The sequence below is a fragment of the Aptenodytes forsteri genome, unplaced genomic scaffold (assembly GCF_000699145.1).
Source record: "Aptenodytes forsteri isolate BGI_AS27 unplaced genomic scaffold, ASM69914v1 Scaffold191, whole genome shotgun sequence".
NCBI lineage: Eukaryota > Metazoa > Chordata > Aves > Sphenisciformes > Spheniscidae > Aptenodytes > Aptenodytes forsteri.
In genome coordinates, this window is record NW_008794630.1 from 628,507 (window position 1) to 655,296 (window position 26,790).

At 47.3% G+C, this 26,790-nt stretch overlaps 1 protein-coding gene across 1 annotated transcript in view; it reads right to left on the bottom strand.

Annotated features, from left to right (window-relative positions):
- Positions 1 to 3,092: 3,092 nt before the first annotated feature.
- LOC103894091 (zinc finger protein 185) overlaps positions 3,093 to 26,790 on the bottom strand; it is a 34,798-nt gene continuing 11,100 nt past the window's right edge. Inside the window, exons 11-32 of the mRNA XM_019470522.1 lie at positions 25,234 to 25,308; positions 24,494 to 24,574; positions 23,988 to 24,056; positions 22,349 to 22,432; positions 20,651 to 20,695; positions 20,117 to 20,263; positions 19,205 to 19,288; positions 18,595 to 18,693; positions 16,655 to 16,753; positions 15,869 to 15,982; positions 15,098 to 15,193; positions 13,408 to 13,488; positions 13,059 to 13,160; positions 12,439 to 12,597; positions 10,846 to 10,959; positions 10,482 to 10,577; positions 9,212 to 9,313; positions 7,670 to 7,738; positions 5,475 to 5,555; positions 5,012 to 5,114; positions 4,333 to 4,431; positions 3,093 to 3,488 (exon numbers count right to left, since the gene is read on the bottom strand). Coding sequence (XP_019326067.1) covers positions 4,333 to 4,431; positions 5,012 to 5,114; positions 5,475 to 5,555; positions 7,670 to 7,738; positions 9,212 to 9,313; positions 10,482 to 10,577; positions 10,846 to 10,959; positions 12,439 to 12,597; positions 13,059 to 13,160; positions 13,408 to 13,488; positions 15,098 to 15,193; positions 15,869 to 15,982; positions 16,655 to 16,753; positions 18,595 to 18,693; positions 19,205 to 19,288; positions 20,117 to 20,263; positions 20,651 to 20,695; positions 22,349 to 22,432; positions 23,988 to 24,056; positions 24,494 to 24,574; positions 25,234 to 25,308 — 1,999 coding nt within the window. The 3' untranslated portion in view covers positions 3,093 to 3,488. The remainder of the gene's footprint in view (positions 3,489 to 4,332; positions 4,432 to 5,011; positions 5,115 to 5,474; positions 5,556 to 7,669; positions 7,739 to 9,211; positions 9,314 to 10,481; positions 10,578 to 10,845; positions 10,960 to 12,438; positions 12,598 to 13,058; positions 13,161 to 13,407; positions 13,489 to 15,097; positions 15,194 to 15,868; positions 15,983 to 16,654; positions 16,754 to 18,594; positions 18,694 to 19,204; positions 19,289 to 20,116; positions 20,264 to 20,650; positions 20,696 to 22,348; positions 22,433 to 23,987; positions 24,057 to 24,493; positions 24,575 to 25,233; positions 25,309 to 26,790) is intronic.

Below are 26,790 nucleotides of genomic sequence, written 5' to 3' on the forward strand. Positions count from 1 at the left end.
CGTCGCGGCGGGGTCCCCGGCCCGGCCCGGCGCTGCTGTGTGCGGGCACGGCGCAGCGTGGGCCGGGAGGAGAGGAGGCTGCCCGTGGGGCCGTGGTCTTCTGCTAGGGCTCACTAAGGCTTTACTAAAGCTTGACTCTTTGGGGAGGAGCCCTGGCCGGCAGGGGCTGGTGGGTGAGGGGGAGAAGGGGTCTCCCCTTGTGCATACAGTCCTGGAAGGAAATACGCGAAATAAAGATTAGCCGGGACCTGCCAAAGCTATGGTAAGCGCCACGTCTCTTCGGGACGTGGTTTCAGCAGGCGACAATAAATACATCGTCAGTCTTTTCACGTCCTCCTCCAAAATGTGTGTGTGGGACCCAAATACACCCTCTGGCATCTTCTGATAGGTGTTGGGTATCTTCCTGCAGCCATCGAGGACGAGTGCTATAAGCAGAATCTATTTTTTCTTGTAAGTCGGCTTGAACACCAGGTCTAGCACCGGCAGCCGTGAAAGTTGCTCTGGGAAGGTTTAGTCTGCGCCAAAGATGGTACCTCCAAAAGCACGGCGCTCGGTGCCACCACGCAGGGGCCGCGCTGCGGGGACGGGTTTGCCTCCACCTCTGCTCAGTCGCTAGCGTCACGTCTTGTAGCCTTTATATACGTTTATGTGACTTCACGTGAAATAATCTGGTCGAGGTTTGTCCCCACAAGCGGCAGGATCCCTAGCGAAATAAGATCTCTTTCGTGTCTGTGAAAAATACGTCACCTCATCCATCACGTAGGAGAAATCTGTGTGCAGATGACCCCTTCTCCACAAATAGGTGGGGATACCAGGAAACAGGAAGATTTACATCTTTAAAGAATTTTGTTTCTTTTTTGTTCAGGAGGGTGGAGCAGGGAGGGGTAGGTCAGCAATTCTTCAAAGTTCAGGCCAAAACAAATTAAAGCATATTATTTTTAGAATAGCTGCAGGTTCCTTTTGGGTGATACGTGTCTTTGGGGGGGGACACACGCCATCGAACCCTTTGTGACGATGCTACACAGAGGTGTCAGCAGGACGGCAGTTCTCCTCAGCCTGACCCTAGGACGTGCGTGAAGAAGGGACGGGCAGGACCTCTGAGAGCAGCAGTCCAGACCCCTGTCTGGACAGAGGGGCGATTTTTCAGATTGGGGCCCGCTAGCACGCTTAGGGTGGTGCGCTGTGGATCAAGGCTCCCTTTTCCCCGGGTAATAGCAGGTTTTTAGAGCAACCAGACTTAAAATTGTGTGGAGAATATTCGCCGAGCCAGTTTGCAGACACACACACACACACACACACACACACACCCCCTTTGAGAATACCCTTTCTCGTTGGTACCGTTTCTTCTCTCTCTCATTGCCACATCCTCCAACAAAGCATTCAGTGACTTTACTAACGGGTCATGCCCGTAGGCCACCGAGCAGCACAACACGACACAGGCCGTCAGATCAAAGGGCACACAACAGGAGCGTGTTATACGCCGGCGCGGGTGAGGACGCTGCACGTGAGCTAGGACTGTTTATTAGAGCTGTATACTGAGGTGAAACAATCGCTACAGGGAAACGCAGTGCTGAGGAGGGATGGTGCAAAACGTATGATGGGACAAATCCTGTTCCCCGTAAGGCCACGTACCCATCGGGAACTCTGGAATTGGTCAATACGTTATTTCTGCAGATCATCTTCTCAAAGTGCCTCTGTAGTTACAGGCCCATCTGTTTCGGTATTTTAAACAATCCCCCTTTGACCATGGCATAATGAGACGTGTAACAGCTGCCGTACCCGTCATTCCCCACGGCTGGTACAGGTACCAGTAAGGAACCGCAGGCCGCGGTCTTCAGAAATGAGCGATTTGGGGAGATGAGATGCCTTGTGACCCTCTTCTGTTCAGAAAGTAACGTGTCTCTAACCTCTTGATAACTTGGAAACGTAGGCAGCCAAAAATCAGTAGTCATTTTTAAAAATCACGCCTTCGTGACTACTGGGATTTCAGGGGGCTGTTGGTCCCCCGGTTGTACCACACACGCTCAAAATGGAGCTGCCCAATCCCCTGTCGCAGGCACGGCTCTAAGGTCCCAACCTGAAGCTTGCCAGTAGCGGAGCTGTTACTGCTCTCAACTAGAGTTCCCCTCGCGGAGTTGCTTCTGAGGTCATGCCTATAGTTCGGTTAAATAACTGGTACAGTGGCCTAAAAAAAAAGCTAAGTAGCACTTGTGCTGTAACACACTAACTTGCTAAGCTTTGGCATGCATGCCAGCGTCCATCACTAAGCGCGTGAAGAATTATCTAGCTAACAATAGTCTGCATTAGAGCTTTTGCCATCACCTATTTCCATGTAAGAGCTACTACAGAACTGACATGGGTGCTTTGCAGACCTTCCTAATGCTGTCAAAGAGAAAACAGTAACTCTCTGGACACATTCAGAGCTGTACTTTTAAGGCATAGAGGCTGACATTCAGGTTTCGGTATTCAGCTTTCTCAACCCCTCAGCATCTGAATTAAGGGCTAAAATTACGCGATTCTGACTTTTAGTAAGTGCAGCATCTGCTAGAAGTTCAATTTTGTGAGTGAGCATTTGTGATGTAAATAATTTACAGCAACAAGAGAGGCATTACGGCAAGCCTTGGCGAGGTGGGGGGGAAATTCAGATTTCAGTCAAGCAGTGCTCCTCATCAGGAGAGGCAATTGAGATACCCATTCTCTGGCACGTTTTCTATGGCCATGAGACACCTACCATCAGAGGCCAAGTTAAACTACCAGGTGAAAGAGAGTGTTATCTTCCCAAACAGACAGCAGACACACATGCTGCTGCAGCAATCCACCAGGGAGTAGGCAGGAAAGGGAAATTAAAGCTGACACACAATTAGAGTAAAGTGCGTCTGCGAGTCCTCCTGAAAGCCCATGGAAAGCAAATGGAAGTCAGGCAGAAGCTATTTCTAGGCAGAGTTTGGGGGTGAGAGAAGCAGAAATAGGCTTTTGCTAAGAACTAAATTCAGACCCTCCCAAGAATCCAAATTTAGTGTTTTAACAGTTCTCGTATCTGCTTGCTTTGTGCCAGCTCACACACACTAAGCTGCAGCCTGATTGCAGAAATGAAAGAAAATAAAAAAATCGGAAAAGGTTTCTCGCAATTAGCTTAGACAGACCTAAGGAGCTCTGCCTGACTTCCAACACAGGGAGCACTCTGGAATCTTAATGAAGTTAAAGACAGGCGGAGGGGCTCAGCACCTTTGGAAAATCAGCCCACTTATCTCCGTAGATGACACTGCCCTATCTTGTTAACATTGGCACTTGTCTTGTACGCAGCTGACAGCATAAACTAGCGGATGTTAAACTCGTTCATTGTGATGAGGCAGCGAGAGGGAAAATAACCTGAGGAAAGGGGGGAAGCAGGAATTCTGCTATCTTAGCCAGTCAGGAACTGCTAGATATATTCTGATACGTGCTGCTGAGGACTTTCCACTGGCTGCCTTCTCCAGCTTTGCAAAACCCTGCAAGCAAATAAAGAGAAGGTGAACATAGGAGCTGGGTACCACACAAAACACTGCATTATAGAGGTCAGTGGAGCAGATGAACTTGCAGGAATGGGACGAAAAAGGCTGGCCAGTCACATTGCATTAAGAGGCAAACAAAGCAGCCGTGTATGCAGTGAGGCAGGTGCCCCTTTCCCTCCTTCTCTCTATCACGAGGCAGAGGGAGGAAAGGAGGCCTCTTTTTATAATCTCAGTGCAGGGGCAGGGTTTCTGGTTGCCACCGTGGTGACTCCTGCCCCATCCAGATAATCAGACAAAACAAAACCATATCCAACCTACTTCCTTGTTGATCTGTTGACAGAGCATACAACTCTTTAGTTTTCCCAGTGGTTTTCATCTCAAAGGATCTTTACGTAAAGCAGTAACTGCACCTGCCACTGACACGCTGCCTCCTTGCTGGAGGAGCGTTACGGCTGCAAACAGCACCCACCCCCCTGCAGCGGGTTAGTGCAGGATGCAAGGAGGAACTCTTTAATTACCTTCAGAGAGAACTCTCAACCTCTAAGGGACATTTCTCTCTTCACTCAAGCCATCCCTCTGCTTGTCTCCCCCACGTGAAGCTAACACAGCCTGTTTATCACATACGGCCAGAGATTCTGGCTCTAACCGAGACCCCTGGGACCAGCCCTAGCATGTTTCTAGCTGATTCTGCAACAAGGGTCGCTGCTTCCCACTAAAGAGCCACAGGAAAATCCCTGTATGGGTCACTCAGTAAATGTGAGGGTTAAATGCTCTGCATTCAGTAAACTCCATGAGCTCTCTCATCCAGCCATTTATGCTGACACTGTAAAGGGGCACTCACCTAGAAGAGTTTCTCGTAGCACTTGTCACAGTGGACAATGTCCCGGTGGATGAATATTTTATCCAGAAGATCTCCCATTGCTTTGTGGCAAATTCCACACTGCCAAAGGGAAAACAAGGTGGTTGGACCATACTGTAGTGACAGCACGGAGGGGGCAGAGAAATGAACAGTCTCTGTATCACTTTATAAAGGTGTGAGGATGCCAAAGCAGTGACCTAGTTTGAGGCTAAACTTTTCTACAACAGACAAATGCCACTGCAGGCTTCCTCCTCCCACACTCACCATTTCCACAGAGTTCACTTGTAAACTTTGCAAGGTTTGAGAGGTTCAGCAAGACCTGCACTGGGGCACAAAGGCCACAAATGAGCAAGTCTGCCACAAGGACAGGGACATGAGGAAAGAGGGTGCTGCTATTCTATCAGATGACAATAAAGAATTCTCCTTCTTCTAATATACATTTATTTGAGGAGCTGAAAAGCTTTTTGGGACACAACCAACACCTGTGACTGCATGACTTTTTTTGTCCTGATGTGAATGCAAGCATTTGGCACACACTATATACATTACTCTGAAAGTCTGAGGACAGAATTTGCACCAAGATTCCTCCTCCCCTCCTCCTCCTCCATTTCACAGCAGCACATAGAAGGCAGTCAGTAGTTAAGGTTCTTTTTTTTTTTACCCTGAAACAGTATTCGTGGCAGCAGATGTTAAGATGCTCTATTATGATCTTAGGGCAGTCTCGGATCTCACGGCTGCAGTAACTGCAAGCAGGTTCACTGGACCTGTGAAGGAACAGAGAGTGAATTCCTCTGTAACACAAGCTGGTTCCAGTCCCAGCACTGGTACCAGAGGTTTCTTACCTAACACCAGCACCGCTCTCCATGAGCTGCCTGCTTCTACATGTGTTTGACTGTGTCAAGTGACAGTACAGAGGGACAGGTGTTATCCCAGGGATGCAAAGACCGCAACAGCAGGGCAGTACAGATCTTTAAGTCAATGTCACTGTATTTTCCAAAGATCATTTACACTTCATGCTGTCATTTCAACAAACACATACCAATATTCTAAAAAAGCAAAACCTTAAAGTCATTTCTGTTTAACAGTTTGCTGAAACCTCCAAGGGCAGCCCCGAACTGTCCTACCTCTGCAGGGGAGCGCTGGACAGGTAGCTGTGGTGGCTGTAGGCTGCTCTCTCCAAGTCGGTCAAATCCACAAGGCTGCCACTGGAGATGGAAGGAAAAATCAGCACTTGACAGTGATATACGGGAAGAGCATCTCAGATGGAATCATTCACCTAAAGTCCTAACTGCAACATCCCAGCTGCCTGTTCCTTGGAGAGAAGGTTGGTCCTTCCTAACCAGCTCTGAAAAGGCATTTCCCTGTTAGAGAGGGCCACGCTGATTGACAGAGCGGGGCTGTCAGCAGCACTATCTCAATCTTTGCTGTATTCACGCTGCAGATTCTCCATAGGCGTGGCAGTTCCTGCTCCCTGCCCCACACCACAATCACTGTGCCTCAGGTCAGACCCAGAGCCGACTCTGGGCTCAGCCTGGCAGATAAGGTTTGCAAGGAGCAGGCACCTCCAAGGGCAAGCAGAGACAGCAAAGAGCTGGCGGCCCCAGCGCCTAACTTCAGAGCACTGAAAAAAAAGTGTCTGGCTGCTGGTGTCCCCACAGGGAGAGGCAGGATGTGGGCAGCGTGGCTGGGAAACTGGGGCACGCACCCTGAAATGGAGCCCCTTCAAGCCTGAGGCCGAGGGAGGTGGCACAGGCACACAGCAGCCCTGCCCTGCAGGCTCTCCCACCTTGTCACCCTCTGTGCCGGGAGGAGCAGGGGGTGTGAGGAAGCCGGTGCTGTTAGTCCCACGCAAGGGTTTGTCAAATGCAGCTCAGGAGGGGGCTGAGAAGACCTAACAACCTTGCCAAAGCAAAGATACCGCTCCCTCTTGCTCTCTCTCTCCTCCAGTATGTTCCCAACCATGTGCTCCCACCCCGTTACTCCTTGCCAGCCATCAGATCCCTCTGTGAGCCAGGTCGTCTCATTAAAATGGCAGAAAAGGCAAGACTGGGTGGGCTGGGAGCAGGGACAAAAAGAGGGGGAGCAGGAGAGGAGGAGGGAGAACAAGGGCTCCCCTGTCAGTGAGAGCCACGGCTGCCTTGGCTCTGCTGCCCATGGGCCCGCAGCATGCCGTCCAGCAGGTCTGGAGTTGGGACACGCACAGGCTGTGAGCCAGACGATGGGGACCAACATATTTTCCAGCTGCTAGATGAGATTGGCAAAATCCTGCGCTGGCTGCTGGACAGGCAACCTGTGAAATCCTGCCTCCAATACACTCATCAGTAAAACTCCTCTGGCCTCACTGGTGTCCTGATGTTTACATGTGGACCCTATAAATAGCAGCTATTTTCACTGCTTACTAAACTCCCAAATCCTGAACTATTATGCAGGAAAAGGCACGGAACACATCCTTTGTCTCACCTAGCTGAGCGTTCCCTCTCTGCGTTCTGTTTGCCTGTGTTTTTTAGACACTGCAGCAATACGCTTATCTTTGGTTGCTGACATCTGCTTTGCCGACCTATAGGAAAGGCTAGAGATTTATGGAGTCTGTAATCGGCTACCACAGTAATGCCAACACAGCACTGAGGGAGGATAAATGCCAGCAGGGAGGCATCAAACTGGGTGTTAACTGGCTGCCACGTCAATGTAAGCATGATGTACATAGGGCCAAATTCTGCTCTCAGTCACATTGGTGTCAATCTGGAGTAGCTTTACTTAGTTACCTTTGAGCAGAATACAAAAGACCAAAGATTTAAGCTTCAAAAATGGCATCTTTTAACTTCTTCTAACTCATAAGTAACTTTTTTGAGTGAGAACCCTCAACCTCCACGTTTTTCTCAGATTCCAATCATTTGTTTACGTGTGCAAATGCACAGTGAAGCCTGACAGTGCCAAATACGCAGCCTAAAAAACTGCAGTGTAGTGTTTTCATCCCGTCACCCACCTTAGAGGCCAACCCACTTAGAGGGGGAGTTTACCCCTCCACTAGGAGTTGTGGGACAGAGGTCCTCCTGTCACCACAACGGGACTAGACAGCCCAGTGGATTGCAGAGATATCCGTCTGGGTCCCCAAAGCAGCACTGCTGCCTTAGCAAAACTCTCTGCCCACCCAATTTAATAATCCCTCCAGGGCTAATTAGCTCAGGCACAATGGCATGCTGACGCAGTGCTAACTGTTCCAGCTCAGGAGCTTGCTTGGTGTGTGTTAGCTGGCAAAGCCATACGCTGTTGCTTTGCACACGTATGTAGACACATGACTGTCTCTGGACATTCCTCATACCTGCCATAGCGTGGGGAGGCCGATAACTCGCTGCTGTTCACGTACTCCTTCACAAAGAGGACCCCTTTTCTAGGAATGGATGGAAACAGAATGAGAAGCATTTGCATTAGAAAAGACTGGAGCTAATGAGACAGGGACCACATGTGTGCACTTGGACATGTAATGCCTGCATGAAAAGGCACAGAGTGAGATGCTGTTGTTCTTGAATAAATACTGAATATCAAGCATTGTTGCTAAATAACACCTAATATACCCCTCTAATTAACCCACCAAAACAAATCAAGTTAATTAAAAAGAATGGGATGGATAATATAACTCTCTCATCCAGTTATCCCCTGTTTTGCAAGGATAAGTCTTTTTCAAATCTTGTCAGGATTATGCACACAATAAGTATTTAGAGAGCTTGTGGTTCTGCCCATTAACATTAAAACCCTACTGGCACAGCACTACTTACAGTGACTGTTTTGTCGCTGGAATATCTCCAGCATTTTCATCCATTATAAATTGCTACTGGTTTGTTTTGGGGATGTTTTTGCTTACAGAGCTGACCTTTCTTGCATATTCCTCCCTCTTTAAAATTCTGATTTCAAAGTGACATGCCCCCATCTGTCTGTCTGTCTACAGCTCTGTCGCAGATCGAGGGGAGACACTGTGCCCGCCACCTCTCTTCCCAGAGCCATGAAATGAACTAATCAGGCTCTTTCTCCATGGTGCATTTTCATTGCTGCCTATAAGCTACGATTAATCCTCTCTTCCTATATGAGCAAACTAAGGCATGTCACAGCTAAGGAACGAAAAGCAAAGCTTTTTTTTTAACTTAGCATAGACACCTCCCATGTCAAGTGTTTCAGATGAGAGTCTCCTACTTAGACAGTGGTTAGCAAAGCCAGGAGGACCCAAACTATTGCCCATCAAAGCCTACGCTGACCTCTCACCACTTTGAAACCCCTCTCCAAATCGTGTAAAACTGTGCAGCAGTTTTCACCTCTGAGGTGGAGCCTGTGGAAACCACAAATCCCAGAATACAGCTCTGAGTCGACAGCTGCACCGTGATGGGATGTTATCTTCTGTAATACATGACAGATCCTGGTCCTGTGCCAGCCCCACTGAAATCTGATACACTTGCTGTGTGTAGGCTGCTCACTTGCTCACAACTGACAACAAGGCAAAGAGTCTTCCAAGAGCCCCACACCTGTGATGAGCGTGTATGGCACGAGGAGCTCCATCGTGTCCCTCCAGCTACAATGTGTTATGGAGGATTCATGATTTTGCCAGGCTAAAGAGGAAAGACACAACTCATACAATGAGCTACATCCTGGTCTCTAAAAAAGGGCACCTGGAGAAAAGTACCCAGCCCATCTCTCCCTTTTGGGTGGCTCTGGCCACGATGGCAATGTCTGTGCTCTTAGCCAGAAGTGGCTGAGAAATGTCCCGTGGCCCAGATGCCAAGCAGCAAAGCCTGGCTTGCCTTCACCAAACAGGATGGCTGCATGCAAAACCTGTATCGCAGCGGGAGGATCGTGACCACCCATTGCTCTTTACCCGGCAATGCTGGAATCGGGCTGGCACCCAGAGGCCGCTGGGCTGTTGTGTGGTAAGGTGGCAATCGGACTGCAGATCCTCTCACTCGAACTTGAGAGAAGCCTGGTGAGATAGAGAAAAGTCTATGGGCACTGGAAGCATGAGCCATGACATGATCCAAGCTGGCAGCCAAGAAAAGACCTCCCACTACTGTTAGGAGGGTGCAGTATTAAGGCCCTTAACCCCACAGATTAATTCATCTTTATCACAGACCAAAAAGGCTCTTTTCTCTTTTTACATCTGCCACATAACAGTACTACTTCCCTGGAGAAGTGATTTGGAAAAGTATCATTTATAGGGCCATGGGAGAAAAAGATCAAAGAAGATCTTCAAATAAGCACAGACCATAAGTGAATCATGTAGCCTGAATGGGAGCAGCTATGGAGAGAAACGGCACACAACATATTGCAGGAGAGGAGGAGACGGGGACATATTTGGCCAAAGTCCAACATAACTATCCCCAGCATAACCATCCCCAATTTAATAATTTCAAAAGCTGCAGAAGGGAGAAGGTGGCAAAACTACGGCTACTAAAATGTCTTCGGAAAGCAGCTCTGCCTATCCACTCTGCAATGTTAAGTTTGCCTTGCAGGGATGAAGCTGATCTTGCCTGGAGCCAGTCCTGGGCTGTCCCAAGGATCTTGTGCCTCCCGTTCACACCCACAACATACTCCCCTTTACAGATCCAACACTCAGACCTACACTGGTGCCTCCATACAGTGTCAGACCGCATGTGGATGGACTGACACCGCCATGAAGGACTGCAGAAAGCCCAGGGTAATGGTATTCCATATTGGATACCTCCTACCCCTTCCAACAGCCTTGTTCTGGGACCAGTTCAGTCATTTACTCATTGACATTCTGGAGATAGTGATCCTCTCTCTCGACATCTCTCTTTGCTTTTAGATCTCTTTTTTCCTGTAGCCTCTGCAAAGGCCAATTTCTGGTCAAGGGAGGGTAGCCAGGAACCAGCCCTTCATTCTCCTGTCACTCTGTTCTGGCACCCCACATGGTGAAAAATCTTCAGAGACCAGAGGTGGATGTATCACAAACCCTGTGCTGGGTAGCTTTTGCTAGGAATGGTTTAAGAGTAGTTCTGTGCCTCTAGATGACACATCCACTCCCTGGAAACCATTCATCTGTCTTTCAGCTCCTGGCTTTGCTTCCTAGCTTCTCTTCCACAGCAGTTTCACGGAGGTTTCCCTCACAACCATCGAGACTACCCATTTACCTGGTGCTGTTATAGTTTAAGCTGTCCATGTAGAATGGCACCCTGTGGCTTCTCTGGGAAATGGACATGGTGGTATCTCTGGGAAAGGAGTCGTGGCTATGAAAGGAAGTGATACAATCTCAAGCACTGAACTTGAGCATGTGAGGGATTCTCACAAGTGGTGAGAATCTTGGCTAAATGTCTCCCTGCTTAGCATCAAAATCACCCACGCACCACAGCCATCCACGCAAAACAGCACCGCTGCACATGCTTAGATCCAGAGAATTAGTAAGAAGTGGGTCAGGAAACTCCAGATACTGAATAAATGGAGCAGTGGGGTGTTCTTTGGGTTAACAAGTCTGGATCCCACCCTTTGACTTCTTACCGTCCGGCTGTGGGGTTAAATTCACAGTGCCCCCTGGCACTAGCGCTGTCATATCTGCTGTTCCTAGGGCTGCTTCTCCCATCATAAACTCGCCCTTCGTAATCTGGGGTAGGTCTGGCAAGGAAGCACAAAGCCCTGATTACGTTGTACCAGGAGTTACTGGAGTCCCCACATTGGCTAACTAATATTTTGTCTCAGCAGTCACTATCGTGATGCATTCTCCCTTTGCTCTACCCATTTCACCTGTGCTGGTTCTGCAGCTGCAGCATGCATACAAGGCCCTGAGGCTAGGAAAGCAGACTCAAAATCTAACGCTTGAGAGTAAAGCCGAAGCAGTTCATAAATGGATATATCTTCAGTATTGTTTCCTTTCCCAGCGCCCACCAAAACCGCCACTGCACCATCTGCACGTGTGAACTTCTGACCAGCTGGCCCATCTGGGCATCAGACCTGCACATTTTCACTTTTCCAAGACAGAACTCGTTATCGGAATGGCTTTAACCTGTGGGCAGAGCTCAGGCTCTTTCCATAGAGAAACTGCACCATCCACGTGTGAACTTCTGACCAGCTGGCCCATCTGGGCATCAGACCTGCACATTTTCACTTTTCCAAGACAGAACTCGTTATCGGAATGGCTTTAACCTGTGGGCAGAGCTCAGGCTCTTTCCATAGAGAAAATGAGCTTATAGCTTATGGTCATTCTTTTCTCGCACGTGCCCTGGGGCACAGATTATGTTTTTATTGTATATCAGCACTTTGATCCTGCTTAAAGCTTCAGGCAACTGTATAACTTAATGTTAAACAATGCTGAAAAACACTGTAAATCAATGCTGCATTAAAGAGAGAAAGAGGGACAGGCTAAGCTCATCGTAAGATGAGGAAAACCCTGCTCTGGGCAAGACATGCATTTGGGCTGTGATATAAACCCAAGGGCAGGAATGGAGCGCGAGTTTCTTGCACTGCAGAGAGACATGTCAGCATCACACAGTGCCGGGGGGTGACAACAGGCTATGAAGTACAATAAAGGTCTGCCCCATTTTTTTCTAGTCCTAGTCTGCAAATGCCTCCAAACGCAAATGAGAGCTTTGTGACACCAACTTTCTGGAAAATGCTAAAAGAGGTGAAGGCTCCATTCAGATCACATGAATGTAGATGTATATATAAATAGTAGTTGTAAGTGTACAACTCGTCTCTTATGTCATTGAGGGTCATGAGAAATAAAAACCAGATTGCTCCTGAATCATCATCTCTGCAGTTACAGAGGAGAAGCAGATGTGGTCTCTACACATCTGTCAGGTTTCCAGGCAGCGTGTAGGTGGTCTGAACACAACCTGCCAAGCTCTCCGGTGTTACAGAACAATTATCAACTCAGATCTCCTGAATCCCTTCTTCAGCCCTTCAGGTCCAAAAATGATCTTGTTCCATTAATACAATGGAACAATGTGTTACTGGCAATACTGTTGCTCCCTCTGAGAACAAAATCCTGTTCTCGCTTCTTGATGCAGTGATCATACAACCTGGACCAGAGTTTCTGCCAAATATTTCTGTGCCAGCAGCTTTCCCTGTCTCTGCATCCCATCCCCAAACCCTTACCTTCTGGTGCTGAATACTTGGCTGTCTACATAGGATGGTATCCTGTGACTGGGTGCTGACACGCTGGTGTTAAAAGGCTGGCGGTCCACGTACAGTGGCATGGGATGCTGGGTCTCATATGCACTGAGAGCACTCTCTTTTGAGCTGAAGTTAGACCTGCTAAAAAATTAGAGCCAATTTGACCATAAAGCCAGTGACTGTATTTGCTATGACCAGCTCACACAGGTGTTCAGAATTTGCCGAGGCTGGATCATGCCTCTTTCTACTGGCAATAAGGAAAACCTGGGACACCATGCTGTTAATAGGTTCTTAAGGTCAGGGGAAATGGCAGAGGCCTATACTACTTCCCCTCATGAGCTGAATTCCCAGCACAATGAAATGCTGCAAAATTCAGCGGTCGTCTAAGTTAATTTGTTAACTGAAATGAATATCGATAACCATATGTGGGTGGAATCCTAAACCTAATATTCCTTTTGTCAGTATCATGTAATTAGTGTACACTAGGCAAATTTACATAGGTCCAGGACTTCAGCCACGTTTGTATCAAGAAGAAGGAGTGGCAAAGGATGAGGATTTGAGAGCCAGTGACGGGGAGAAACAAAGGGATAGTCCCACTGTACCTGGCTCCCACTGGGTTAGGCTCTTTGTCTCTCCAGTCTCCTGGGCTCTCATGGTGACTTTCTGTGGTGGGGCAGGTTTGTTCTTCATAAGCCGGAGTGATCCTGGTCAGGGAGGAAAAAGCCTGTTAGCAGCTTTAGCACTTGTGTCTAAACCTGTCCACTGCGGTGAGTACATGCAGTAACATCATGATTATGTTGGTTTCTGAACTGAGTAAATGCAGTAACATCATGATTATGTTGGTTTCTGAATTCGCTAGCCAAGAAATGAGCATTTGTAATGCCTTTGAACAGGGAGAACACAAGATGTGCGAGACAGCAGTAAAGCATGCCCCGTCCCCTGGCTCCGTACCTTTCCCGGCATGGGTCAGATTCATTTGCACATTGGGTCTCTGGAGGAGTGATGCTGCTTTCTCTAGGTAGAGCACTGGGCCTGCCAAGACAGAAGACCATTATAGTCTGCAGAAGTGCCACTGCGCATAGAATTACTGTAGGATGTAGATGCAACCCCTGGTGAATCTCCTGCCTCAAGAAAAGTACAATATCCCTGCATGGGAATATGCCAGATAATCCAAAGAGATGTGAAAAAAACCAGAGGGAAAATACAGATCTCTTAAAAAAATAAGGCTGAAAGGAAAGAAAAATAAAGCTCCTGATGAGCCCAAGTTACCTGTTTATTCTTTCCAAACTTGACATTTTAACTCTGGTCATTTAGTTATGACCGTTATGGGTTATCCAGTACCTCTACGTTACATTTCAGACTGCTAAGAGCATGAGCTGGCCTCATTTGGGTACCATCTCAGAAGTGTATCCACTAGATAAACCCACTGCAGAGCCACCCTGGATTTACACCTGTCTACATTAATCTAGGGAAAGTTTGTTCACTTTTTCTATCTGGTTTTATATGTTTGTGCACACCAACCCCTCTGGGAATTCTGATACCCGGTAGAAAATCTGAAACTGGCTTGGATTCCTGCATCAAAACTGCATTTTATTAGATTTAATTAGACTAAGAAATTAATTCTCAAAATGCTTTCAAAGATCCTACCCTGAAACATTGAGGTTGATGAAAGAGGAGGCAGCCCTTACACTTTACTTGCTACTAGTTGAGGGCTTCCCTTCACCAGCGTTAATTCGATCCCTGCAAGTTCACCAAGGGGGTAAGCCAGAAAACGATGGGTACTGACACCCAAGTGAAAGCAAGATCAATTTATTTTGATTCTTTTGCAACACAGGTAGATACCTTAAATTCTTACTTCTGGCAAAACACTAATGTTCACTGAGCTATAGATTCCCATTCAGGTTGGGATGTTCTAAGTGCCTAAAGAAGACGTGTTTGTCCAGGAGCTCAGGCTCAAAATCAATTTACTGAAAAGAGCAGGAGATAACTCCCAAGTCCTTCAGTGGAGTGATGCTGCAGAAGCACTCCTGACTGCTCCCTTGGTAAGTCTGATCCAAAGTCACTGCACCTGGAAGCACTAGACTCTCAGATCAGGACTCTGCATTTCTCTCGGTAACTTGGTAAGCTTGAGGGCTTATCCAAAGGAAGTCCGTGGACTGGGGGCACAGACGGGGTTTTATCCATCTTGGTCACTTTGCTGGGGGGTACTGGAGAGAAAGGGGAAGGTTTCTCCCTGCAACTTTTTTCTTCAGCAGTCTAACTTCCACTCATGTCCCTGGGGACTGGGAACAGCTCCTTCCGCCTCCCTGCGTGATGAAGAACTACAATTTGGAGTATTTGTGGTACATCCAGGATAGCTCCATTTGTCAGAAGAACCCAGGAAGACAGGACACTGACGCCATTGCTCTCTCGCTGTTGCTTTTCCCAGCGCCCCTTCCTGAGCTCCCTCCTCCACAGTCCTCACTAACCACACACTCTGCTGTCCCACCACTCACTATGTATCTCCATGCGCTCATGAAGAAAGCTCAGCTTGGTGACTCCTAACCCCAAACACAGCATCCTCCGTCCCTTCTCCAGAACCACCTGCAGTAAATTCCCCATGTTCTCTCATCAGAAAAAGCAAGCCCATTATTTCTCTTGCCTTCTTGAAGTGACTTCTTCACTCTGCACACAGGGCGGTATCCCCTTGTTAATGTCCATGCTCCCACTAGCGCTGTCCTTGGAGCACGGCATGGACCTGGGGGAGAAGAGCAGTCTGGTTTTCAAGTTGATTTGAAGAACGGGTTGCTCACTGAAACACATGCATAAGGAAGCCCAATTTGACCAAGAGCCTCAACTCTTCAAATTTAGGGGGAAAATACAGACAAAAGCAAAGAAATCAGTCCACAAAGTCCTTCCATTTGGACATTTAGCCCTGCACTGTTTTGCACAAGGCAGGCTGAAGGCACCGAGACAGCCACCGCAAACCCAGTGGAGTCACAGGTCAGTGGGAAGGCAAATGGTCCTGTGCCAGGGTGACCAGAGTACAGCCTGAGACCTGATGCTGACTGGGTAAGTTCGGAAATGAGACCCAGCGTTACCACGGAGGTGTTACCCCATGCCAGATTAGGTTGCTTATTGGCATATGTCTCTAAGAGGCAGTCTCTGCTTCCAAATTTAAGGTCTAGGCAGCAACTCCTGGCAGTCCAGCTAGACAGTGTTTGATGCCTCCAGCTAACGAGGATGTTTTCTCCCAGGCTTTCATATAAAACCATGGTAAAAGGTTCACTCAGTAGAAGCAGCACTAGAATCAGGCACAAAAGGGGAGCCTGGGAGAAGATTTTATCAGCATATGTATGTGGGGGAAGACACACAAGGAATTAACCCTCATCCTACAGGAAAAGGCAGGGAGGGTAATTATCTGATTCCTTACCTAGTCATGCTGAGTTCATGTTCAGTATGTTCCTTCGACCTGGGAGTCTCTGGGTGGACATCATGGTCAGGAGGTTCTTGTCCCTTCTCAGTATGGTTGTTTGAGTCCAAAAACCTAAAATAAAGACCTGTGCTTAAGGCAGTGGAGAAAAAACATGCTGGGGTGTTTAGACATCCATTCCCTAGACAGGAGCCATCAGGCAGGGAGCAGGAGTCACTGTTTGGCCAGAGCTATTCCAAACTGCCCTGGTACCAGATCTGACGGGAATCATGTGTACAAATCCCATTCTAGCTTGCAGGATCGCAGCTAAAGGCCTTTCATCTGAGATTGTCACAGAAGGAAAGAGTTAGGCACAGGAGAAAGCACTCGTGTCAGAATTCCTCGGACTGACAGATGCTTCTAACACCTCAGGACACACTCATGCATGATTTTGCAGCATTCATAAATGCTTGGACAGTACTTGCTGAGATCTCTGGGCAGCAGAAGCTACTGCCTGCCACTGTAGTACCAAGGGAACTATGCTGATGCCAAAGGACCTAAGTCACATGCTGTCAGTGCAGAAACTGTCTCTTGGGCTTCACACACGGTGTGAGTCTCTCTCATCCAACTGGCTTTTTCCATCGGTATGGGTGGGATTGCCTGCTGTAATGTGCCATTATAAAGCCCTCACTCCTGGGTGCAAAGCAGAGGAGCTGTTCTGTGGTCTCAGTTACACTGGGAACAGAATAAGACATAAAGAATTACGAAGTGAATAGATACTGTGGGTGAGTCCTACTGACCACTTACCCTTCTTGGATCAGCTCTGGTTTATAGTCATCTGAGGCCCGCGTGCTCTCGTGCCCCCTTTCTCTAGGGGTGTTCCCCTCTTTGAAATCTTGGGAAGACCTGGCAAAGGAAAAGAAACCCCACTCGTGGCTGGCAGGCACAAACGCCTGAAAGGTCAGTTCAGCGCACACTGAGAAGAAAGAAAGTCACAAGGCTTTGGTGGAAGATATTCCAAGGGCTAAGCTGTAACCAGCACAATGAAGCACTGACTTCAGCACGGCACAAAGCACTGCTTAACTGCTTGGAATTCCATGGATGGGTCAAGCAGCAACATTTTCACACGCTGAAATTAGTTCTTTAAAATACCAGTCCAAACTATGTTTTCTCTAGACAAACATGCTGCTTTCTAGCATGAAAGTAGACTTACAGAGTATTGGATTATTTACTGTGGCTATATCATACATCAGGATGTGTATGCCAGGAGAGGCATCACATCTGATACAGTGTCTGATAATACCTGAGGCTGAATTTGAAATGTTCCTCCCTGTCCAATACTCTGAAGGTTTTTTTGTAGCCAGACTCACTCATTCAGTGTATCCAATGATACCACTCAACACAGCTTCATCTCCCCTTGCCTTTCTAGCTCAGACTCCCTTTTCTCAAGATGCACGTTGACTTTGCACTGGGCCTTTGAAGTGACGATGCTGCTGTCTCTCAGAGAAGAGTTGGACCTACTGGAGAAGGAGTCATGCCAGCATACAGAGGTGGACTCTGAGGGAATCGCTTGGGAAATGGCTGCATCGGAGCTGTGCTTTATGAGACTCAATGCTCAACAGCTCCGTTTAGCTCTACCTTTTCCCCTGGAACGGAAGGGCCATCGGGAGCTTTCTGCCTGACAATACTGCTCCAGACAAGGAGTATTAGCCAAGGAAACCTGACCTAAGTCATGCCAGCAAGGAAGGATGGTGAAGACATGGATGTCCGAACAACGTTTGACTGGGGAGAAATGCGGCCTATTCCTAGTCCTGCTGCTAATTCAGGATGCAATTCAGCCATCCATGTACAGTCAGCATCTGAAATAGGCATTCAATGGAGATGTCTAAAAGGGGTGGGATAAAGTATTCAGCATTTCTAGAAGGATCTTTTTTTTTTATCACCTGTGGCAATAGAGGGAGTCTGAACAACTACTGCAGAGCAAAACCTCTCTTTCCTCAGCAGACTCCTGATGGGGGAGTCAAGTGACTCCTCCCTCACTGCAAGTCTTTTGGCTCATTGGGTTTCTGTTTGCTTATCTAGTGGGATAGGAACCCTTCCAGGGGAGCACTGTGGCTGCCTCCCCTAAGGTTTTAGGGCATACAGTGCTGTAGAAGTGATGATGATGATAGTTGTTTGGCTGTTTTTCCTGTGAGTTTTGAGAGACCTTTGCCATCTCTGCACTAGGGTGCAAAATCCAAAGTACTCAAAAGCTGTACCAGTCCATGCAAATGGACTCCCAGGAGTGCACCCCAATTGTCCTACTGCCCCAGCTCATATCTGGCTCTGTGCCTTGGCCTTCTCCCTGCAGAAGGCAAGGGAGAAGAAGTGGGTGATGCACACTCATATCCCGCCCCAGGACTGGTACAGGATGCAGCAGACATCCCTGTCCAGACTCATAAACACAGGACAGGTGGAGCCGGAGGGAGATCAGAGCTGAACCGTGCCACATGCAGCAAGGCTAGGGGCTGCTGGGAAGAAATGGGGAAATGTAACTGCATTTGCTGTGTGGTTAGTCTTCAGTGAACACGGTAGGAAATTTACTACTTCAGTGGATGCTGGAGAGAGCAGCAGTTTAGAGCTGCTTAGACAAATGGCCCTTATGCTTTTGTTCTTGTGCTCGATATCGTGCAATCAGTATTTCCAAGGCTTTCAACAATGAGAAAGAACACATTAGCAAACATGGGGTTAGCACCCCAGGTCCTTACGTCACTTCATTCCTGCAAGGCTTGCTGTATGCTGGGACCTCGGGACTCGTGTATCTGCTCTCTCGGGTGCTGCTTCTCTCCTCGTAGCCCAGGACAGATCTGATAACCAAAGAAAGGCCCATTACATCTTTAACAACTGGCACATGAATCATTGCACTAGTGAATACTGTCTGCTCACCAGGCAAGGCTTGTGTCAATCTCTACCATTCGCTGTCCCGCACCAGCATTTTTCTCTAGGGACCACATTTAGACTACAGTTGCATTTCAGTGTATCTCAGCGGCCTTTCAGCTCCCTTGCTGCCACTCCAGCATCACTGTAGCATTTCACTGGATTATCAGCGAATGAAAAAGTAGTGACTGAACCCCACCAAGCACACAAGCACCAAGAGGAAAAAAAGAGCTGGGGTGCTTGGCTCATATCAAAGATGGAGGAGAGATGCAATGCAAACCTCTTGGTTTATTTTGCAAGCTGCGCTTTAAACCTCAGCACAGTCGCCTTCATCCTTGGGACAAAAGCTGTGAAAAGAAGCCTCTTTCTGTGCCTGTCCATTCAGATTTCCCTTAATCCTCAGTATTACTCATATGCCCACTAAATTAACCCCACTCTTACCCTTTAAAGGAATATTCTGTCCCCTCCACATGCACAGGGGCACTCTCAGTAGGAGGAGAAGGGACATCAGACTGCAAGCTAGACCTGTCAAAAACAGGAAGGAATCTACAGCTTGATAGCTTGCCAAAGGCTTCAAGGGGGACTTATATGAAATAACAACACTGCACTTTATATAAGACCAGGGAACAGAAAGTAATTTTCTCAGAGAACTGATTTGCCTTCAGAAAAAACATTTACACTATCTCTAATCAAGAAGAATAGAGGCTGTTAGTGGAACTAATGCAGCTACTTGGCCTCAATTCACACATGTCTTGGCTGGACACGTCTTTTCTGGCCTGTCACAGGATCATGCACCTGGCACAAAGCACAGTATCAATAACTTTGGGGAAGACGTTCCTACATTACTAGCAGCAGCTCTAGGTCTTGGGTTTTATACCATCCTACTGGGAACCTTGTGATCCTCCTCATCTCAGCTGGGAGGTTTGAAGACAACATTTTCTCACCTCAAGTCCTTTGGTAGGCCAATACATGGAGTCAAGTCCCAAAATAATGGACTACAGTAAGTGAAGAAAGCAGCTTCAGTGAGATTAGTGTGTTTGGTGTCAACAGCCGCAATTCTTTCCTGACTCTGCACCTCTGACATTGTCAGGGGAGCAAGCACGCTCTAAAAAGCATGTGGAATGAGGGCACTTTTGAGATCAATGCTAAAAGCAACGATAAAGCTGCTGTACCTGCTCCCAGGCTGCTTCTGTAGAAGGAAGTTGGTATGTAACAGTGAACAGAAAGAACGCTGTTCCCACTGTTTAGCCACCTAGGATTTTCTGGCTCCCGTTGCTTTGTTGCCCAATTTGGATTCTGCTTCCAACTCTACTCTGGACGAGTTACTTATTCTCCCCCCCCTCCCCCATCTGCCCTCTGCGAGCAGCACTGTGAGTACCAGCACCAGGCCCTGACCTTGCAGGTTCAGACTTTGCATCATCTGGGTAGCGAGAGGTCTCGTACTGATGGTGCAGCTTGTCTGTAGCATCTGCAGGTCCGTCCCTGCAACCAGAGTTGGACCTGGTAAGAGAGGGAGTTTTGTGGGTCACAGAAGGAAGCTTAGCAAGTTGGAGAACAGAGCAAGAAGCAAAAATATCAAACATGAGATTTTCCTGTCTCAAACATAACATCATTTCCTCCTTCCTGCTTAGCTCGGTAAATTTCCTGCAGCAGACCTGAAGGGCAGAGACACAAATCCAACCAACTCACGCTAGTGCAAGGAAAGAAGCTGAAAGATCTCAGTCCATTTTGAGCTGGTGGATCAGGTCCACCCCTCCTTGCAAGTGCATGCAAGCGCTGCTCCCAGAACACATTTGTTAGGGCAGTACTAGGACAGGAAAAGACTCCTCTCACTCTTAAATCGAGAAGAAAAAGTGAATTTTACACTGTTAATAGGTTTACACGTACTTTGGTGGGTAGAATCCATTGCTGGCTTCTGCATGTTCAGGATAACTGAAAAGGAGAGACACCAACTTTAGAAAGCATCTTTGGTTTGGTTTAGGTAATGTTCTACAATTATTTTCTTATGCATTTAATAAAAGAGAGAGGAGGAAATCCCTAAAACTTCCCAGAGATGATCCTCAGTATATTTCTACAGAAAAAATGGCAAGAAACTTTGGGGAAATTCAGTGCGTATGAAGTACAAAGGAGCATTTAGTAACTCTGAACATCATCAACATATGACAGATGCCAGTGGTATGGGGTCATCTGGAAATTCAAGCCAGGACTCTCCCAGAAACAGTGGGATGTCCTACAGCCCACAGCTGCAACACAGGCACCTCCATCTGCACGCACAGAAGGGCAGGAACGGCCCTGACATCCTCTGCCTTGTCTCAGGGGAGCTGACAAAATGGGGAACTTCAGGTGTTTAGATCCAAAACCGTATGTTTCTGTTTTCTTGTTTCCAGGCTGTGGGCAGTGAACAGCCCATGAGTGAACAGCTCTCACTGAACTTCTCCTCTTCTGCATACCACAGGAGCAATACCTTTCCTTCCTCACTTCCACTTTCTCGGGCAGGCAGAAGCACAGCCACTGCTCTTCGCAGTTGCAACCTTTCTTGATTTGTGAATCTCTAATTTTTTTTCCAGCGAGGGTGCAGACTCCCCAGAAAAGCTGTGAAACAGACTGCCATAGAGACTGCCACATGCTGCCATGGAACAGGCAGGAACTGAGTTGTTTTAGTCGCCTTCAGTGGATCGCTGAGAAGTACCCTCAGACTCAACTCAGAGGTTTCTGGACCAAATTAAACCAGTGTTTTCTAGAGCGGGAGGTGTGCCTCCAGCAAGGGCCACTGGCAGCGGTGAAGAGCAGCAGAGTGTGGAGCCCGAGCTAAGGAGATCCACTGGCTATCAGCTTGGTTGTGTGCCAGAAATGCTGGTGCCCACGGGAGGGGCAGGATCCTGCCAAGGACAGGTCCTGGAAGGCTGGGGGCAGGTGATTCTCATACACACAAAAGGCAAGCAGAGCCGTGATGGTGGATTTCATCTGGGCATTTGGAGACAACAACCAGCTCAGCTACAGTGCGGTGCCTGTGGTTATGGGATCTTTAACTACTTTCCACAATACCTTAGAGTCAGGACACAGCTTTTCCTCGCCACTAAACCTTTCGGTTTGCCAGACAGTTTACAGGCTGTGCAATTTCCTTTTGTGTTTGGGGTTTGGTTTGGTTTTGCTTTTTTTAGGGGCTCTCTTGTTGCAAAAGTGACTAGGTAGGTGGAGGTTGGAGGCCTAGAGAGACATTGGGTGGGAACCTCTCTATACTGTAAAAAACAAAAAAATTACATTCCAGAATTGGTTTACATTTGGGAATAAACCCAGAAAAATGCAGAAATGACCCACAAAAGTGATTGTTTTTTGTATTATGGAAACAAAAGAAAAAAACTGGAACAAAATATCAAACAATTTTATTGAAGAGGGTAGCGTTTTCTTTTTTTCCCTCCTTCTTAAATAAAATATTAGAGAAACTGCTGCAGTTCTGCAAAGCACAGATTGAACTGTGTTTTTCCATCAGTAAATATCCATTCAGAGTTTCCAGACAGCTCAAGAGCAGCAGTTTATGATTTGCACAATGTTCAAGTCAATAAAGGAATTTCACACTAACTCTACCTTCCATTCGTGGAAGCCACGGTTGCTCTGGGGGCCAGTTCATCCCATGGGAACGGCTCAGACTTTTCCTTCAGAGGTTTGTCACTAGAAAAAGGAAAATGCCCGTGAAATATGACCTGACAGCATTGATATTGTATCATCCTAGAACAGCCTACTAACATTTAGTTAGGAGGAGCACAAAATGGGGCTAGCTCAATATATCGGGACAGGAAGGGCCAACCTTCCGAGTACAGTGGGCCTGACTGCAGTTCATGGGTTACTTAGAGAGATGTGTTGCTCCCTGCAGTGAGGGACTGCTAACCCCTTTGCTCGGCTGAGCGTAAGTACCCTACAACAGTTGCTCTCTCTCTGCTCATGGGCCAGAAAGGCCTTCCTACAGGTCCACCAGCCAGACCCTACACCCATCCTTCACTCCCCCAGACCTGTCAAGCTGTCCATCTGTCTTCTTCCTTCCCTGCCAATTACTCTCTCTGCAGTTTTAGGTGGCTTAAGTAATGAGGCATCCTCTAATTTCTCTGAGAGACTGCCTCACAATTAGGAGCAGCTACGTGACCCAAATGACTCCAAGCACAATGAGCGCGTTGTAATCAGGCTGTCCCTGCAATGACATACAAGGATATATTTATGGGCCTCAGTTGAATGACCATGACAATAGTCCAGCCTCTACCTTTTCTCAAGCACTCTAGACTTTGCTTCAGCCTGAGATATTGGTTTGGGAACATTTCTAGCTTTATCTTCACTGATGGAGGTGGAGAGTGAGTTGCAATTAACTGTATATGCAACAGAAACTCATTTGGTGAATCCAAGCCTTCTACAGGTGCTTAAGCACAACAGAGCGAAAGGTGAGGCCACATGTACAACTCCGCCTACTGCAGTCTAGACACAGCCAAAAATTCAGAGTGGTAACACTGAGAACAAAAAGAGCCCTGCTAATATGGGGTATGTTTTAAAAATCTGAAATGCTCCTGTGTACAGTCCAGAGGATAAAGACTACTGGACATAAGCGTACAAAGAGGGAGTGATCTCTCTCAGGAGGGCCAGAAGCTTCCCTACCCTGAACTGCAAGTTCCCTGTCTCACTTGTGCAGCTACACAGTGTCAGAGCTCTGCCCCTTAACGTGTCCAGCACCTGTACCCATGCCTTTAGGTTCACAATCAGTTCCTTCTTTCTTAGGTTTTCCTCCATAAAAGAGAGCTTTTTACACTTTCCCATTGTTCAGCCACCCCTTCAGACTTTCTACAGGGTGCAGAGGACCAGAACCAATGTTAGCAGGAGCCACCAGCAACTGAAGTTCAACACATCCGTTGTAGGTGGAAGAAGCTCCCCAGGGAACGGCAGTGGGAGGGCAATTGGAGCGGTGTAATTAAAAAAAAAAAAGAAAAAGAAAAGAAATGCATGAAGTAGGCTCTTTAGGGACTGAGCCAGAGAGGAGAACCCTTGAGGGAGGTGAAGGAAGAGTAGGGAAAACTGACAAGTTGCAGCCTAGCCAGCAGATGATGCTCTTGGAGTGCAGCCCAGGACCATAACTGGAAAGATCCCATCTGTTTGAGACCACTAGCAGGTATATACTATTTCTGAGCAAAAAGCAGGGTTACGCCTTATGTTCCGCAGCACAGATCAGCCTTTCTTAACTTCCTACCCGTTCCCATGCTGTGACACAGTTTCAGATGAGGATTTCCCATTAGGGGCCCGTCTGTTTTCACCATTTCTGCAAGCAAAACAGCAAGAACGGTTAGGTAGGGAGATGAGGGGTCACAACGTGAGGCATAGGAACTGTACGGCAAAGTGCTTGTTGGAAGTGTGCTACGTACAGTGCAGGGATTGGATTAAAATTAAAGCCTGATCAGTTTAGGTCTGCAGTTTTTGGGCTCATATTCTCATCAGAAAGGACTGAGTAATGTTCAAGCTGTGGGAGGTCCACAGCTTCCATCTGGGTGTATTTCCTCCCAGATTGCTAACGCTTTTGTAAAGTGCTGCTTTCTTAGATTCCCTATGCTATAGCATTTATTGTTCCATGACTGCACTGTGTCCAGAACAATCATGTATCTGGGAAAATACCACCAAGCAGAGCCAAACTCTCCACTGCAGCATGCCCCTTGCTATCCTTAGTGGAGCTTTAGGATGATGCAGGGCCAACAGACCTACCTGATTTCAGTAGAAGTGGAGGTTGTCTCTGAAGTTTCACTCAAGGATGTGGTTGGTTGGCTCTTACTGCTTGTTTCAGGGCTGCAAGAGAAGGCAAAGAAAAAAGCCGTCATTCCTGAACAAACCAGCTCCCCACTGCAGTTGGCCAAAATTTTCCTGCATTGAAGTGTTCCTTTCTGTGAATAAATAAAATGGAAAACAAACATCACTGTTTTCAATACATTGACTTACAAAGTTGTCTTTTCAGAAGCAATTTTTAAATTAAAAATACTGATATTGCCAGGAATATCTACCTTCTGCCAATGATACACAAAGAACAAAAATAACAGAACAAGGTCAGTAACCAAAGCGCTGTTTGCAGTGCTGTGGAAAACCATCTCAACATTTTTTATGCTACAGTCGTGAATTCAATCAAACAGACAAAGTTGAAAGCAACTGAAAATTATTCCCCTACACATATTTGGCGAGAAAGAGTTCAGCATGTTTGGTTTTTTCCTTTCAGGTTTTGTGCACTTCTATCAGGATGTTATCAGATCCTTGCAGGACTTAACATGGATTTCAGACATCAAACCTTTTTAAAACAGCTGCCTGCATCTAAGAAAAGTCTCCCATGTACAAGGCTGACAAATTTGCTTCATTTCACCTCCCAGAGGGGTGCCCACAGAAGTCTCTGACCTACATGTGGGCTGATACAGCCACAAAAGATGTTCAAGACATCCTGGCTGTGCTATAAAACTTACCTGGAGGGAGACACTGCTGTTGTCTTTGGCTCATTCCAGGAAGACCCAGCGGTGGTTTTTCTTAGCCCATTAGTACTGACAAAAAACAACAACAAAAAAAAAGTAACAAAGCATTAAAGACAGAAGATTTTTTTAGGTGCCTTCTCCTGTGGGGGGACACATCCTGCTTTCTGGCCCACAGCTCTTGTGTCTGCTTCCTGGGCAGTGAGGCCAAACCCTGCTGTGCAAGGACTCACACACGCAGTTGTCCCTGTGCACTGTTGCACTGATGTGACTACTATCTGCCTTTCTGCTGAAAGGCTCAGTCTTTAGAAACTGGCTTTTCCTATTTAACACAGCTGGAGCTGTTTCTATCCCCAGTGCTTGAGTTTGCACTAAAAACCAACTTCCCCAAATGTATAGATTAAAGCTCAGTGCATTCACAAAATTGATTTCACTATGTGCACGTGTGTAATATGCGAGGAAGGGAGGGTAACTGCTTCCCAGCCTTGCCTCAAACCTGCACCACAGTGGCACAAAATTGCTACCAAAATTCATGAGGCAGCTCCTTCATCCTGAAAATAAAGCATTTCAGGCTGAAAGACCTCATTTATTGGACTCCCTGCTGGGCCCACTAAGGACCAGAGTGGCAGAGAAGCTAATAATGCTGCTGCCTGGCATCAAGCCACCCCTCAGAGCAGGAAGAGAGAGCTGAATCCCAAATTAAATGAATCTGCTTGAAAACAGAGAAGGATTCTCCCTCCTAGGGCAAATATTTCCATTTCAGCCAAACATTTCTGCATACTGGTCTCACTCAGCCCCACACCATGTGCCAGCTGTTCCTGACCAGTGTGGGCTAGGGGAGATTGTCACTGCTGCCCTTTTACACCAGAGACAACCTGTCCCCAGCTCTCACATACCATGGCAAGAATGCTCTGGCCTGTCTGCCACGGCTCCGTATGGCTCTGCATATACTTGGGCTTCACAGTAGCCTGTGAAGGGGGCTGGGGGCTTGAAATGAGGCTAACTTTTCCCATCAAAGCGAAGATCAATTTAAAGATAATGAACCTCTCAAGCCTCTCCGGTCACACCTATCTGTTGCTATCATGGTAGAATAATTAAATCTAAAGTCTAACAAAGCAAAGAGCTGGCTCAGGGGACTGGAAATAATGAGATATTGAGTATTTCGTGTCTAGGTGATGGGGTCAGTTCACGCAGCCAAGTTTGCTAGTAAAAGAAAATCATTACTATCTAATGGCTGCTTGATGGGTAGGTGAGCTCATCTAAACCTGCTCTGACTCCTCCTGTGAGTTGTCTTTCCAGAAGTGCTGCCAGGCTCATTCCTGTGGCTTATGAGCACCTTGTGAAGACAGGACTGACTGGGCTGCGGAGTGTGATCAGGAGAGGGGCTCAGTGGCAGGTTTACACCATACAACTCACATTAGAGTTGGCCTGTAGTTAAAAGCAGTTTGTCACCCTCCAGGGCTGTCAGTTGGGTACTTTATGACACTCTGGCCCTGTCCCCATGCCTGCCCATTTGTTTCACCAAGTTAGCTGACCTCATTTTTCATTTTGGAT